The sequence below is a fragment of the Prionailurus bengalensis genome, chromosome B3 (assembly GCF_016509475.1).
Source record: "Prionailurus bengalensis isolate Pbe53 chromosome B3, Fcat_Pben_1.1_paternal_pri, whole genome shotgun sequence".
Classification (NCBI taxonomy): domain Eukaryota; kingdom Metazoa; phylum Chordata; class Mammalia; order Carnivora; family Felidae; genus Prionailurus; species Prionailurus bengalensis.
Genome location: NC_057355.1, coordinates 124,664,047 through 124,680,037, shown reverse-complemented (window position 1 = coordinate 124,680,037; position 15,991 = coordinate 124,664,047). Strand labels below are relative to the sequence as shown.

The window sequence follows — 15,991 nt, the reverse complement described above, 5'->3', positions numbered from 1 at the left end:
TGCAAGTGAGCTGGTAATAATAGCCTAGTTATAGCTGCCATGAAATAATCATTAAGTTATATGCAGCATAAATCTCACAGAATTTTGTAAATTATGGTGGTTTTTAGAGGCCAAATAGAGATAAACCGTACAAACTATGGCTGCTTTTCTCTGTGCTCCTTGGCATGGCTTTTTTAAATGCTTAAGCTTATGCTCACAGTACCCTATGGTTCTCAAAGCATCTGAGAAGGCATAAAGGTTCACAACTCTTTTAAGACCCCTCTTCCACATTTTGAAGGTGATCACTCCTCACCAGTCCTTCCCTGTACTCCTACTCGGAGTCTTGTCTGGCTCTGGCTCACACTCAGGCCAGACAAGTTTCCAGCTCAAGCCTTAGACTTCAAGCTGCTCCCGTTTCCAAGGCATGTTGGAAGGGCAGGTGTTGGAGATAGGCAGTGCTTGCAGGGCTGAACTGGCTGCTGGTGCTTCCAGCCAGCCACCTCCACTCCAGAGACGGGCAATAAAATCCCACTCTGTGCCTTCCTCAGTAGACCGGCACATTAGCAAAACGCAGATTCAAAGATTCCCAGTAAATGTTCTTTTTCCTCCTTTTTGGAGGTTGGTGGTAATCCCCAGTTGATCTTTCCTCTAAACTGCTTTTTCCCCCCTGCTATTTAAACTGAATTCTTATTGCTCCAAATTAAATCCATTCTTTCTGGCCTTGTCATTGCTAACTAATGAGAACAATTCCTCTCTTTGCTCCTGGTAGCTGCACTTTGGGTACTTATGGATGAGAATCATATCCTTCTTTAGCCTACTTTCTTAACTGCAGACTGCACAGGTGATAAAATGGGTTAATTGTCGCTATAAAAATATTTTCTATCCTCATAACGAAGTAATTTTTTCCTCCAAATCATTTTAATTTCTTAGAATTGCACTGTGTTCTTAACGATGTGCAGTGACTGAGGCTGCGGTCCTATTGGGCCTATATATACAAGCAAAATGTTGGATATACAGTATGCATGAATATAACAATTGTTGGTTATTGTGCTGTTTCATTTTGCCCCTTCCACTCTGCCCTCAGTTTTATCACTCTTTGCTCTTTGTATCTCCCCAAGGAAGTTTTCAGCCCAGGGCAGCGGTAACCAAAATATATAGCCTGTAGCCCGCTCTTACAAAATAAATTTTTATTGGAATGTGGTCACCTGCATTTAAAAAAAAAAAAGCATGTTATTTATGACTGCTTTCACATTACTGTGGCACTTCCAAGGAGCTCTGACAGAGACCCTATCACCTGCAAAGCCCAAAATACTTGCTATCTAGCTTTTTACAGAAAAATTTTGCTGACCCCCCCAGCAAACATTGGAGCAGGCTTTGCTAGTTGCACCGGGTTAAGGCAAAGTACCAGGTAAATCTCTTATGTACTCCGAAGCAGTCTGCTAAATGTTTCATGACAGACCAAACCACACAGCTGGCAAGCGAGTCTAGACTGAAGGAGTTTTTCATTTTTTATCCCTGAAGTACCCTACGAGCATCAAGGTTCACGTCTAAAGGGAAGAATGAGGCTTGACACGTGGACTAATGCTTGGATATGGCTCCAACACATGTAGGAAATTTTTATAAATGTGTCTCTCTTCCAAGTCTATCTAGGATGTTCTGCTGCATTCTGGTGCACCAACTCACACCACCAGGAAGACAAGGAAATCCAGGCCAAGGCCCAGTACTCACTATGTGAAGCTGGAGGAAGTCACCGAGACCCGGAGCGCTGTCGATGCGCACCAAGATGCCATCCTTCACAGTGGTGCTGAAGCCCACGGCAAGGCGGTCAGAGCGGGTGCTGGGCCTATCATTGGCCGGCCAGGTGTAGAGGATGAGGCCTCCGCTTTTCCCAAAGATGTACGTAGCGCCAGCTGCGAAAGCAAGGAGAGAGGGAGCCATCAGTACACTGTACTGTGCATTGCCAGCTCTAGGCACACTGTTGAGACCCTGCACAGACAGCTGCGGAGAGGAAATGGGCCCCCGCATGTCCCTGTTTGGTTACGGAGAGGGATGGAATCCAAAGTCTGGGAAGGCGGCTGTCGCCCTAAATTAAAGATGTAGGCAAAATGAATTAATAACAAAGCAGATGTTAGCGAGAGGCATCCCTAACATCTTCAGTTCCTGCTGTATCACGGCAGAAGACAAATAACACGCTGTGTCTGAGAGCTTTGGTATGTTGGGACGAACAACCTTCCCATTCTCCTCAACAGCAGAATTAATTTTCCATCTCGGCTAGGGCAGGCATGGGAGAGGAAACTAGTTCCCCTTCTTTCAGCTACTGGAACATGCTGGTCAGTGGAGCCAGGGGCGGTCCCAGAAATGTTTCACAAGACTGAAGGGAGTGTGCAAGCCTAAAGCCTCCATCCCTTTCACACCTGGATTGTCTACCACCCTCACAGAAAAGAGCTGTAGTCTGAGGAAACCAAGTTCTGTGACTAAAAGCATTTGCCTATTTCACTATTATGTGGTTATAAAAAACGTGATAAAAATTAATTCCAGAGGCGTTTTACAAATTAACTTAATTTTTCCCCTAGTGGTGGTGTTTATCTGGTATTATATAACAGCTTCTGTCTCTTTTGCAAACTAAATTTCAAAAAAAGAAATATAGAAGACATGGAAAAAAAAATCTCAGGGTGATGAATTTGGCACATAAGTGGTATTGTCACTTACGAACGGTGGTTTTATCAGTGTTCTTAGTACTTACTGTGCTGTCACTCTTATTATTTACAAAGTCAGGGATTAGAAAGAATATATTAATTTAAAAGTACATAGAGGGGTGCTGGGGTGGCTCAGTTGGTTGAGTGTCTGACTCTTTATTTTAGCTCAGGTCATGATCCCAGGGCCCCACATCATGCATCAGGCTCTGCACTGAGCGTGGTGCCTGTTTAACATTCTCTGTTTCTCTCCCTCTGGCCCTGCCCCACTTGTGCACACACTCTCTCAAAACAAACAAACAAAAAACGCAAAGAAAACAAAATACAAAACTAAAAAAAATCCAAAACATAGGAAACAGACAGGAAGAAAAATAAAATATTTGCATCTTATAAATTTTTAAAGTCTATTTCTAAAAACAAGTTTTTAAATACAAATTTGGGGAAAAGCATGTAGATTTGGTAGCCAGAACAGACTACATCATTGTAGCTTCTATGGCTATATGTACTTTACCCCATAGTGAGTACTTCCATATGTTACTCATCTCAAAGTTCAAAGAACATTTGGCAGCAGATTTTCTTGTGTGTTCCCACTGAACATGGTTCAATCTCCAAAACTATTTAAAAAATGTTTTTAACGTTTATTCATTTTTGAAAGACAGAGAGAGAGTGTGAGTGGCAGAGGGGTAGAGAAAGGGAGACACAGAATCTGAACCAGGCTCCAGGATCTGAGCTGTCAGCAAAGAGCCTGACATGGGACTCAAACTCATGGACTGTGAGATCATGACCTAAGCCAAAGCTGGACGCTCAACTGACTCAGCCACCCAGGTGCCCCTGAAACTATTTTAAAGCAGCATTAGAAAAGCACGCAGATTTCTTCAGCTTTACTAAAAGTCTCAAGCACCAGTCCACATTTAGTTTACAGGGAATACTGGATTGAATTATGTTCTCTGAAGAAAAAAAAAATGAGTTATGCAGCTTATTTATAAATAATAAAGTCAACTGCTATGAGGCTAGAATTAAGAGTATATGTCACATCTCATGCTTATTTTAAGCACTAAGCCATATTATATTCTGAGGCATATAGAATCTAATTTGTCATTTTTGAAAGGTCACTATTCTAGTGACCAGCAGGCTCAGTTTGTGTATTACATGTAGCATGACATTATCTTCCTTTTATGAATTTCCCAATCCTTAGGGGATGGTGTCTGAAAAGACCTCCACAGTCAATCTGAAGAATTTGGGATTGTGGTATGTAAAGTTTACAATTAATTCTGTATGCAAAACTGTTTGCTCTTCACTATCCACAGGTACCCTCAACGCTTCTTAAAATTAGAAATGTGGATATAATAATTTACCCTTGATATCTATCCATCTGTGAAGAATTCAAATAATTCCCTTTTCTGTAGATGCTTACAAATGTCATCGCCACTCTCTCTATTCTTTATTTGGAAAAGTGAAGGTTACTCAGTGATCAATGTATAGAATCACCAAGAATGCAGATCAGCCTGTGACCTTTTGTGGCAACTTATAAAATCTTACCCTATTCTACCCTAAATACGTAGTGGATTCTGCCTCAGAGATAAATCTATACTCCCATACTCTATCAGAAAATAATCTTACCAGTACAAAAAGAACAAGTCCAAAGTTGATAATAGCAACACATATGCCTGGTGCTTTGAGAAAAACTTTTCAAATTCATTAGCCACATCTTTGCAATAATTCTCTGGGATATCTCATTTGTTAACAATGTTTAGAAACAAGAGACCCAAGCATCTGACTTAAAAAAGTGGTACTTCTTTAGGTCTCCAGCTTCACCCTCCTGCCTCCAAAAGCCTGTCTTCACTAAATACCAATCCTAGCTTAATAAAACTATCCAATAAATTGTATCAGTGATGCAAAATTGACTGTTCTTTATCCTTTTCACATAAGACTAAGGTAGAATGAAAACAAAGCCGTATCCCCCCAAACCTGGCGTATTTTCAGAAGTTAGTTGGCCTTCTAACCATATAAATATGTTTACAAACTTTCTGCTTATACTTTTTTATCCATTGACTGTTCAGTAATTCTCAATGTAAAGAGAAAGTGCATTTTAAATGGTAAGTATATGACTTCTATATAGTGGTTTGGAGGCCACCATGGCTTTAATTTTTAAACAAAGAACGAAACCTCATTATGACAATATCAGGGTAGGTACAAAATCTGTCTTAAAAATTATTTTTACTGCTTTTATTGTTCTGAATTTGGAATGTCACTATGATAGATAATTCTAACTTTGTAGGTGAAAAAGGCAAAAAAGTACAAAGTCTTTAGCATATGGCTTATTCTGCTATATGGAAATAAATCTTAAAATATGTATTCTTGGTACTAAATTTCTTACTAAGGGTAAATAAAGACCCTGAATGCTCCCATAGTTTAATGTTGGCTTTAAAGAAAGTGAATTAATACTTACAACTTTCTACTCTGAAAACCTGTTATTTTTTCCCCTTCTTTAGTTAGCTTTGCTATCTTGCATGGTTTTTAAAGATAAATATTCACTTTCTGTTAATTTTAATATAAAATGCCTAGAGTCCTAGGGGGAACATGGTCTTATTTTGCTTTACATTTTCAAATTAAAAAGTTAATTTTGTTATTTTAAAATGTGGATTACAAATCAACATTTTGGGAACATCCTAAGAACTATGAGAACCCTCCTTAATCCATTAAAGATTTTCATTTCCAAGCCATGCAATACGACATCACATGCTTTCTCCCCTGAGCCTAGCAGCCCTGTTGGTTTCACACTGTGCAAAGTATGCTGGTGCTAAGATCATCCTCCATTTATTAACAATTGAAACCATGCAAATTTCCTGCTTGCTAGCAAAGAGTGATCAATTCAACTGAAGAAAAACTGCTACGGTGGCATTCTGGCTATTTCACATTGCAGGACTTGCAAGTTTGTAAGCAGCTGAGGTTGCTGAGTCCCACCAATAGAGTATTTCAGGAATGAAATTTCCATACGGTCACCATTAACAAAGATTAAGTGGATACACGCTATTTTTAAACAGTCAACCAGCCTGACATGTTACTTAACACACAACTTCTTTCCTCTCAAAGATCCCAAAAAGTAGGTTTGGCTTATTGTTTTCCTAACTGGCAAGCTATTTACTGGGATGGGGCTGATGGTGGTTTTGGAAGAGCCAGATATGTGAAGGTGTAAATATGTGTGTATTCTGTGTGTGGGATTGGTGGGGGGAAGAAAAGGGTAGAACAGTCTCCACTGAGATCATGAAGGAATCCTGGGGAGCAGCTTTATATACTCATACAATAATCTGATCAAGTAGATGATCTATGAGTTCTCAAGAAGAATACAGGGTAAAGTTTTTTCTAGGTCATACATTTCTCCAAGAAATAGGTCTTAAGTCTTGGTGCATATTACTGCTTATTAATAGAATTGAATTTAATTATTGATGACAACTTAACTTTTCTTTATTTAGACTATTTGGATAATTATTACAATTGTTGCTTTGACTTCTTAACCTCATGGTCCTGCCATTATGACATAACTTTTATTTGTAGTCCCATATCCAAATAGCATATTACTTTTTGGTGGGAGTACTAACAGAAATTGAATCATGGACCTCTTAGTATTTATATTCAATATAAAAATAATATATATATACACATATGTGCATGCTTATGCATATGTGTATGTGTATGTGTAAGAAAGTTTAGTCAGAAATAGAATACTTGGAATTAATTTATTACATTCTCCATCAAATAATCACAGATATAAGGCTTTAGAAATGCATCTAAATATAATGTTGGTTGTATATTTATGTGTGTTTTTTATATATTAAAAAAAGAAAGAAAACAAAGAAAATCAGCTTTCCCTGAAATATTTTCTGGTTGGCGCTAAAATGGAACAAGTTTGCAAGCATCTCTCAGGGGAAACCTGAGAAAATTAAATTTAAAGAGAACTAGGTAATTTACTCATGGACAAGTATAACATATAGAATAACAAATTAAGTAATAAAATATGTATAATTCTTGCGGTAGAAACCATCTGGTAGGTAAACTAGGGTAATAAACATGAGGTCAAACTCCCACTCCAGTGCTCTTTGAACATTGCCTGAGAACTTAGTATAAAATCTCATGATACCAAGGTATATATCTGTCTTCCTCTATTACTTCAGGCTCCCTATTCCTAATTTCTATTGTTACTACTCTTTCATCAACTTTATCCACATTTGTGTTCTTTATTGTAAATTGGTAAATCCTTTTGGGAAATAAATGGACCATCGATGATATAAAATATATTATGTCTGTAGATGAAGTTATTGCTATTAACTTAAAACTACATTTTATTCATATCAATTAACTATATAGCTAATAAAACCAAAATGGAAAGACTTGGAAGTGACAAATATCTTTCCTAGCAAACCGAGACATAAAGCTCAAAGATCTCATAATGACTGATGGCCTGAAAAAGCAGTTTCTCAATTTCTTTTACTCAGTTGGTTCTATGGTTCCCCTTACACACACCCCCTGGATGTTTTGGGAATGTTCATCACAGCAGGACCTTATATGTTCATAGCACTGAATGGTTTTCAAATTGTTTTCTTTGGGAGCATCTCATTTGATGCCTCTTACCCCAATACCCACTGAAGTGTTAATGGCAAATATTTTCATTGCTGTTTGTATAAAAAAGAAAATGGAGACTCAAGGAGATTAAATGACTTGACCTGATGTTAAGTGGTGGAGATGAGAGCAGAACCAGATCTTCCTTTCCTTGACTCTGCCCTCAACTCCCCTCATCCAGCTGGCCTGCTGGCCAATAGAATGAAGTTTCCCTAAAGGAATCCCTGGGGACCCAGAGCTCCACAGGAAGGAATAGCAGATGGAAAAACTATGATCAAAACCTCTTCACTACAGAGGCAGCCCCTAGGGAGTACAAAGTAAGTGATAAAGATTTTACAAACAGTCCTGCAATGTATTTATTGAATGGGCGGTTTATTATGACCTATCTTGTCGACTCTGAATTTTTTGAAATAAACACTAAAACTGATGATAAAGAAGCCTTAAATAAAGCAAAAGTGAAGCGACTGAATGTTAAGAGAGAAATTTCACCTATTTTAAAGAACATCCTTTATCTTTGGCAAAGAAATGATCAGATTTACTGCTCAGCTGAGAAGGTGCCTGGAGTCAAATATATAATCAGGGAGAGCCAAGCCCCATTTCTTAAACAAAGCTCAGGCAAGGTGAGGGCTCCCTCTGTATGAGGCAATTTCTTCCTCTTTCTTGAAGGAAGCACAATGAAAACCAAAGGGAACAAAAAAACAAAAACAAAAACAAAAACAGAAAACAAAGGGCATTAAGCCTGGAAACACAGAAGCAACATTTCAGACCATGTTCCAGTATTCTGGAATGAAAACTGCAACTCAAAGACTTCCCAGCAGAACCAATACTGGTTCAGTGTGTTATAAAATGTGCTTGGTAATACTGGAACTCAAACCTGTGCATATGGTGAATTATATATATTGTGTCCAAGGCCAAAGCTTCCATAGAAGCTGGTGGGAGAAAAATATGAAACCAATTAAAATTCAACCTATTAACCTATTTTTTTTACAAATAAAAACATCCACTACTATTTAATTCTGGTCATATTATCCAAAAGAACGATTCTTCATGGATGATTACATGTGTACAAACCCTATTTTGGCAAAATACTTGGTCGGATCTTTTTATGGGAACATTATTATGAATTTTCCAGGGAATCCTAAGAGGAACCAAATAGTTATATTATTTCTAAAACTTATGCCAACAATTGAGATGACCTCCTGCTACGATTTCTTATACACACCTGTGCTCCCTCAAATTCTGAGTAAAAGAAAATCACACATAGTTTCTGGATACATTCATGAGTACTGACAAGTAAATTATGACCCTTTCTGAGTCTGAGAGATAATGAAATTTTTAGAAACACATTGCATCAAAACATTTTTTACAAAGTTATTTTCACTCATCAAATTTCAGAACTCTTGCACTAGGAAAAAATGGATTAGTGATAAAGTATTCAAATGCTTTCCACATTGAAACTAACCCAAAAATGGGCTCTGTGCTGATAGCGTGGGGCCTGCTTGGGATTCTCTCCCTCTCTCTCTGCCCCTTCCCCGCTTGTGGTCTCTCTGTCTCTCTCTCTCTCAAAATAAACAAATATACTTAAAAAAAAAAAAGAAATAACCTAAAAATAAAGCTTCCAGGGATATGTTTAAATTCCCCTTACTTAAAATAATTTTTATAAACTCATTGATTTTTTTGTTTGGGACGATTATTTCCTTCACAAACCTTTGGCAGTGTTTAACAATACTAATTGTAATACTAATGTTGCTACTAACATTAACACTATGCCAACTATATTTATGAATCATTTATTATATGTTATAATACACTATAATACAATATTTCAAATTCCTGTAACTTTTACTTTAGATATTTATTTTTATTTATTTACTTTTTTAATGTTCATTTATTTTTGAGAGAGAGTGTGTGAGTGGGCAAGGAGCAGAGAGAGAGGGAGAGACAGGATCCAAAATAGGCTCCAGGCTCTGAGCTGTCAGCACAGTGCCTAAAGCAGGGCTTGAACTCATGAACCACGAGATCATGACCTGATCTAAAGTTGGACAGTTAACCGACTGAGCCACCCACGTGCCCCTAGATTTTTTTTTTTTTAATTTTAAAGTTTATTCTTTTTTTAAGAGACAGAGCACAAGCAGCCGGGGAGAAGGGGGAGGGGCAGAGAGAGACACACACAGAATCTGAAGCAGGCTCCAGGCTCTGAACGGTGGGCACAGAGCCCGATGCAGAGCTTGAACTCATGAACTGCAAGATCATGACCAAGGCTGAAGTCAGATGCTTAATCTGCCAAGCCACCCAGGCGCCCCTACTTTAGATATCTTTTTCTGTATTAATTAGTTTGTTAGGGCTACAATAACAAGGTAACACAGACTGGGTGGGTTAAACAACAGAAAATTATTTCCTACAATTCTGGAGGCTAGAATTCTGATATTGAGGGAGGTCAGATTCTTCTAAAATGGCTGTTTTCTCCCTGTGTCATCACATGGCCTAGTCTCTTTACCCGTCAGTGTTCTAATTTCTACTTCTTAAAAGGACACCAGTCATACTGGATTAGGGCATACCCTAATGACCTCATTTTAACTCAGTTACCTCTTCAGGTACCCTGTCCAAGTACAGTGACATTTGAAGATACTGGGGGTTACGACGTCAACGTATGAATTTTGGGGATGCACAATTCAGCCCATAACAGTTACCATCCCAGTTTTAAAGGTGAGGGAAGCGATAAAAGGAGGTAAAATAACTTGTTTAAGATCTAATGAAATCAGGTATTTAATCCAGATCTATATAACTCAATGATCTACATTCTTTTCATTATGCCAAGATGTATCCCTAATATGTTTACCTTTTACCTGTATATTGAGTGTAGAGATGGCAATGATGATGAAGAGAAGAACAATGGCTTTCTAACATTTGGCAAAAAAAAGCCAAGCAAAATCAATCCAAACAAAACCACAAACAAGATGGAAACTCAATTCCCTCACAATGGAAATGGCAGTATAGGGGTGATCATTTTATTTTATTTAAATGACATTGGTTTAATATGAGCTTGTTCTCTGCAAAGTACATAAAGCAAGGTCAGACAATAGGCTGCTCTTCATTAATTACACGACACTCATAAAAATCTAAATTCTGAAGGGGTGGATTCTATATAAGGTTTATATCAGAGATTATCTCCCGGCCAATTTAATTTAACTTTCATAACCAAGCTTGTTTCTTATATAGAAACACAAAGTAAGTCCTAGGAAATTGCACAGTATTCAGGTTTAAGACAATAAATATTAAGTTTGATTGTCAAACAAAATGAAAATCCAGAACCCTTCTGTACCATGAGCTCCTGGAGGACAGGGCTGTTTAATTTATCTCTCTATCAACACTGAATGCTCAGGAAATAAATGCTGTTGAATTAATCAATAAAACTTGGCTCACCTATACTTTCATATCTTCACACTGTCATTCAGGTATCTGCCCATTAATCCTTCTCAGCTTTTTGTCATTTCATCACCATGAGGAAATATTTTATAAATACTCATCAGTTAGGGTTCATAATATCTCCTAGGTGGAGGGGAACAGAGCTTCCAAATTATAAAAGAAAGCTAACTACAAAAACATTTGAATAATTTTTCTTTGGTGAATTTTTGGCAGGCTCAGAGAATAAACTCACACCCATCTTTAGTCAAATTGTTTTATGATACCCCTCAGTTCCTAAATCACGCTGCAAACTGTTTTTAGTAAAATATACGTATATACGAAAACATCTTAGATTTAACCTAACAAGAATACACAATAGAAAAGAAATGCAACATATTTAAGAATAGCAATGCCATTATTCTATTTTATATTACATTGTGCAAGGATCATGTATACATGTGTCCTTAGACAAAATATAAATGAATGAAAATAAAAATAAAAATGATCATTTTATAATTATTCATCAGACTTTTCTGTAGCATTTTTTAAGAAACTCATTCCTTCAGCCTTCTTGCACTGTTAGTGGGAATGCAAACTGGTGCAGCTTCTGGAAAACAGTGTGGAGGTTCCTCAAAAAATTAAAAATAGAACTATCCTATGACCCAGCTATAGCACTACTAGGAATTTATCCAAAGGATACAGGAGTGTTGATGTATAGGGGCACATGTACCCCAATGTTTATAGCAGCTCTTTCCAACAACAGCCAGATTATAGAAAGAGCCTAAATGTCCGTCAACTGATGAATGGATAAGGAAGATGTGCTTCATACACACAATGGAATACTGTTTGGCAATGAGAAAGAATGAAATCCTGCCATTTGCAGCAACATGGATGGAACTGGAGGGTATTATGGTAAGTGAAATAAGTCAGTCAGAGAAAGACAGATATCCTATGTTTTCACTCACATGTGGAAATTGAGAAACTTAATAGAAGACCATGAGGGAAGGGAAGGGACAAAAAATAGTTACAGAGAGGTATGAAGGCAAACCATAAGAGATTTAAATACAGAGAACAAACTGATGGTTGATGAAGGGTGTGGGGGAGGGGAAAATGGGTGATGGGCATTGAGGAGGGCACTTGTTGGGATGAGCACTAGGTATTGGATGTAAGTGATGAATCATGGGACTCTACCCCCAAAACCAAGAGCATGGTTTTGTACACACTATATGTTAGCCAATTTGACAATGAATTATACTAAAAAAAAAAGAAAGAAAGAAACTCATTCCTTCTGATGACATCTTATGGGACACAAAATAAAAGGGAGGTTCAGAGGGCATGTATCTGCCTCCTTTTCCTCTTTTTATTCCATAGCTTTGAAATACCTTCTCTAATAAAAGCAATCAAGGGATTTCTAAGTACTGAATATTCTCTCAAAAAGAAATACAGATGAAGAGTGGTTGCTTATTTATAGTGTTTGACTTAAATGCTGGATTTATATGGACTTCACACTTTCAAAGAACCAAGGACTATAAACAGATGACTTCAGTGTATTGAGGCTCTAATTCATAAGACAAGATTTTCCTGGGAAAGTCAGCTAATATTTTTAAGGGCATTGACTCTTGCTTCTATGAAATACATATTTCTTAATCATAAAATCCATGCCAGTATTAAGAAAATGAAAGAAACTTCAAATATTATGGTCTCTTCTCCTATAACAATCATTTATCTTCATTGTGCCTCAGTTTCCCCATTATTCAGCAGATGATGATACTTCTACCTACTCATTTCAAAAAGTTGCAGTAAGGATCAAAATAGCTACCATGCACACTATACAGAACTCTAGAAATAATTTAGTTTTCAATTATTTATGGTGATCACCTCAATGTGAAGAGCCTGCCTAAAGTTTTTTGTATCTGTAGGGGAATTTATTTATTCCATATACCCAGTACATCTTCCCTCTTTGTGTTGCAACATTAAGCCCCTTCATATGGAAATGACTATTTTCTTCCATATCATGTGATTTGAATGGAAATTGTCAAACCCTTAAAAGATTTTGCCCCTTACATACAGCTTATTAGCTAATATGTGATAAATAAACCCAAGTTGGACCAGTCAGAGAACTTTACTGAATTTTTTTTTTTTTGTAACCTAGAACAACAGGAACACTCCATCAGTTTCCCTATGATAGAATTTTGCCATAAGAGTTACACAGTTGCTGTGGCCATGGTTCCTATGTGAGAAAGAACTTGGATGGAAATAAACCCTGACCCAAGAGTAAAGTCAGGGCAAAGCAGGAAAAGAAGGTATTCACCTTTTGAATACATGGTTTTAATGGTCTGTGTTATAAAGTTGCAACTTTGTCCATCTCATATAAAATTCTCAATAGCTAACTTGTTTAGTCTAAGCGAATTCTAATTTTCTTCTTTCACACCTAGAAGAGTACATAATAGTAAAGAAAACCTGGCAACCATCATAGTGCCTAGATCACAAAAGGGCACAAGAAGTGCTTGTTAAATAAATTGGCAAAGGATGACCAAGATAATTACGTAGTAAGTTACACAGAAATCTGACCTAAGAAAAGGAGCACATTCAGTGATTCATATACATTTCAGATTGGAGCACTTGTAAAACTGATCATACTCTTGTTGATATAGAAATCCTTAATGATTGCTATAGAACAACACATGCACACACAGATATATATATCCCCAATAATTAGAATATTAATCAAAAGAGACTGCTTTATATCAAGTCCTATAAACTATAGATGAAGTTTTACTCAGAAGAAAATACCCCAAATAATAATAAAGAAAATGAATATAAATGTACTGAGCTTTCAACTTAAGGCACTATTATGAAAATAAGTAAAATTAATAAGCTAGTATGTGATGATTAATAAAAACTGAAATTTATCCAACATATTTAAAAACTAATAGAAGAGTTAAAAAAAAACAAAGCCTATACTTTAAAATGTCACAGAAAGTATATAAATCCCTGAAAAACCATAAATAAGAAAAATTAAAAGAGGAAAAGTATAATGGTAGAAATTATAAAGGGGATATAACAACAGATACATAAAATAAAAAAGAATATTTTATACAACTTTAGATAAATATATTTAAAACCAGAAGAAACTCATCACTTCTAGGAAAATATGATTTGCCAAAGGTTTCTAAGAAAAAGTAGATACATTTAATAGACAAATGACCTCAGAAACTACTGGAAAGGTGATTCAAATTCTACTATTTAAAAAGATACAGGTGATGCAAAAGATACTAGATGATTTTACAAATAAGTTTTATCTAACTTTCGAAGAAAAGGTAATTCCTAAGTTATTCAAATCATACTAGACCACAGGCAAGGTCAGAAAGGTCCCCCAATTCATTCACAAATTCAACATATTTGTAATAATGATACCTAATAAATATATTGCATAAAAACAGAACAAAACACTAGACTAATTTCACTTATGAATACTGACTAAAGATTTCTTCTGAATAAACCTCAATGATACATTAAAAGAATAATATATCATTTCAGGAATATGAGAAATAGTGTATCTCAACATAAAGGTATCTACTTGCAAAGATCATTATATCACCTAATTAAGGTAGAATTAGATTGTAATTCTATTTAGGATTTTAAAAAGTATTTGAAAAAATTCAGCAGTCATTCCTTCAAACACTCTACTTATAATAGGAATTGAAAAGAGCATTATAAATATGATAGAGACTATTAAAAGCACACTGAACATCATATTAAATAGTAAAATTATATACTTTGCCATTAAAATCAAGAACATAGAGATGTTCATTACTGCAACATTATTCAACATTGTTTTATAAGTTCTTATTAAAATAAGCAATAAAATGAAATAAGCTGTAAAATATTGGGAAATAATATAATAATTTTTAAAGATATGATTGGATACATACATCTCTCTAATAACTCATCTAAAAACTTAAAATTAATGAGATCAATTGATAAGTTGGTCCCATACAAAATAAATACATAAAAAATCAATAGCTTTTCACTATTGTATAGATGGTTAAATGATTTTTGACAAGGGAGCCAAGACCATTCAATGGAGAAATGATAATCTTTTGAATAAATGACACCAGGAAAACTACATGTCCATATGCATAAAAGTGAAGTTGGATGCTTATAGCATATACAAACATTAATTCAAAATGCATCAAAGACCTAACAGAGCTAAGACTATAAGACTCTTAGAAGAGTACATAGGAGAAAAGCTTCAAAACACTGAATTTGGAAATGATTTTTGTTCTGTCTTTTGTTTGTTTTTTGAATATGACACCAAAGGAACAGGCAACAAAAGAATAAAATAGATACATTAAACTTTGAAAATTAAAACTTGTGCATTAAAGGACACTATCAACAGAATACATAACACACAAAATGGGAGAAAATACTTGCAGATCATATGTCTGACATGGGATTAATATCCCGACTATATAAAGCACTCCTACAATTCAAACAACAAAACAAACAACTCAGTTACAGAATGGGGAAAAGACTTGAATATATATTTCCCCAAAGGTATATAAATGGCCAAGAAGCTCATGAAAAGATATTCAACATCAATAATCATGAGGGAACTACAAATCAAAATCATAATGAGTTAGCACTTCATATTCCATGGCTATTAGATTGTAATTCTAATTCTGTGTCAAACTGACACAAAATAAATGCTGACAAGGATGTGGAGAAATTGAAACCCTTTTGTGCCACTTGTAGGAATATAAAATGGTACAGCTAGTGTGAAAAAGAGTATGGCAGTTCCTCAAACACTTAAAGATAGAATTACCATATGGTCCAGTGGTCCAGCAATTCTACTTCTAAGTGCATGACAAAAAGAAAAAAAGAAAGAAAGAAAGCAAGGACTCAACTGGACATTGTACAATTGTACACCAATCTTCAAAACAGCAGTATTCACAGTAGTCCCAAAGTGGTAACTAGATAAATAGATAAAAATAAATATGGGTCTGTATACACAATGGAATATTAGCTTTAAAAACAAATGAAATCCTGAAATCTACTATATGATGAAACTTGAAGACATTATGCTAGGTGAAATAAGCCAGACAAATATATGATTCCACCTATATGAGATACCTAGAGTAATCAAGTTCACAGAGACATAAGTAGAATAGTGGTTATTAGAACAGAGAGGGGGTGGGAAGCAACTGTTTGACAGGCAACTATTATCAAAGGAGAGAGTCCTTTCTATCAGAGACAACTTTGGTGATGGTGGTGATGGTTGTAACACAATGGGA

The 15,991-nt window shown here is 35.9% G+C and overlaps 1 protein-coding gene across 32 annotated transcripts in view; it reads right to left on the bottom strand.

Moving 5' to 3' along the window:
• The window catches only part of NRXN3 (neurexin 3), a 1,568,410-nt gene that overhangs the window by 362,465 nt on the left and 1,189,954 nt on the right, over positions 1–15,991 (bottom strand). For all 32 annotated transcript variants that reach the window (XR_006293453.1, XR_006293454.1, XR_006293455.1 and 29 more), the window contains one exon: positions 1,708–1,889. Coding sequence is in view for 29 of the 32 variants with exons in the window: in XM_043556739.1 (XP_043412674.1) it covers positions 1,708–1,889 (182 nt within the window). In the remaining 3 variants the exon portion in view is untranslated. The remainder of the gene's footprint in view (positions 1–1,707; positions 1,890–15,991) is intronic.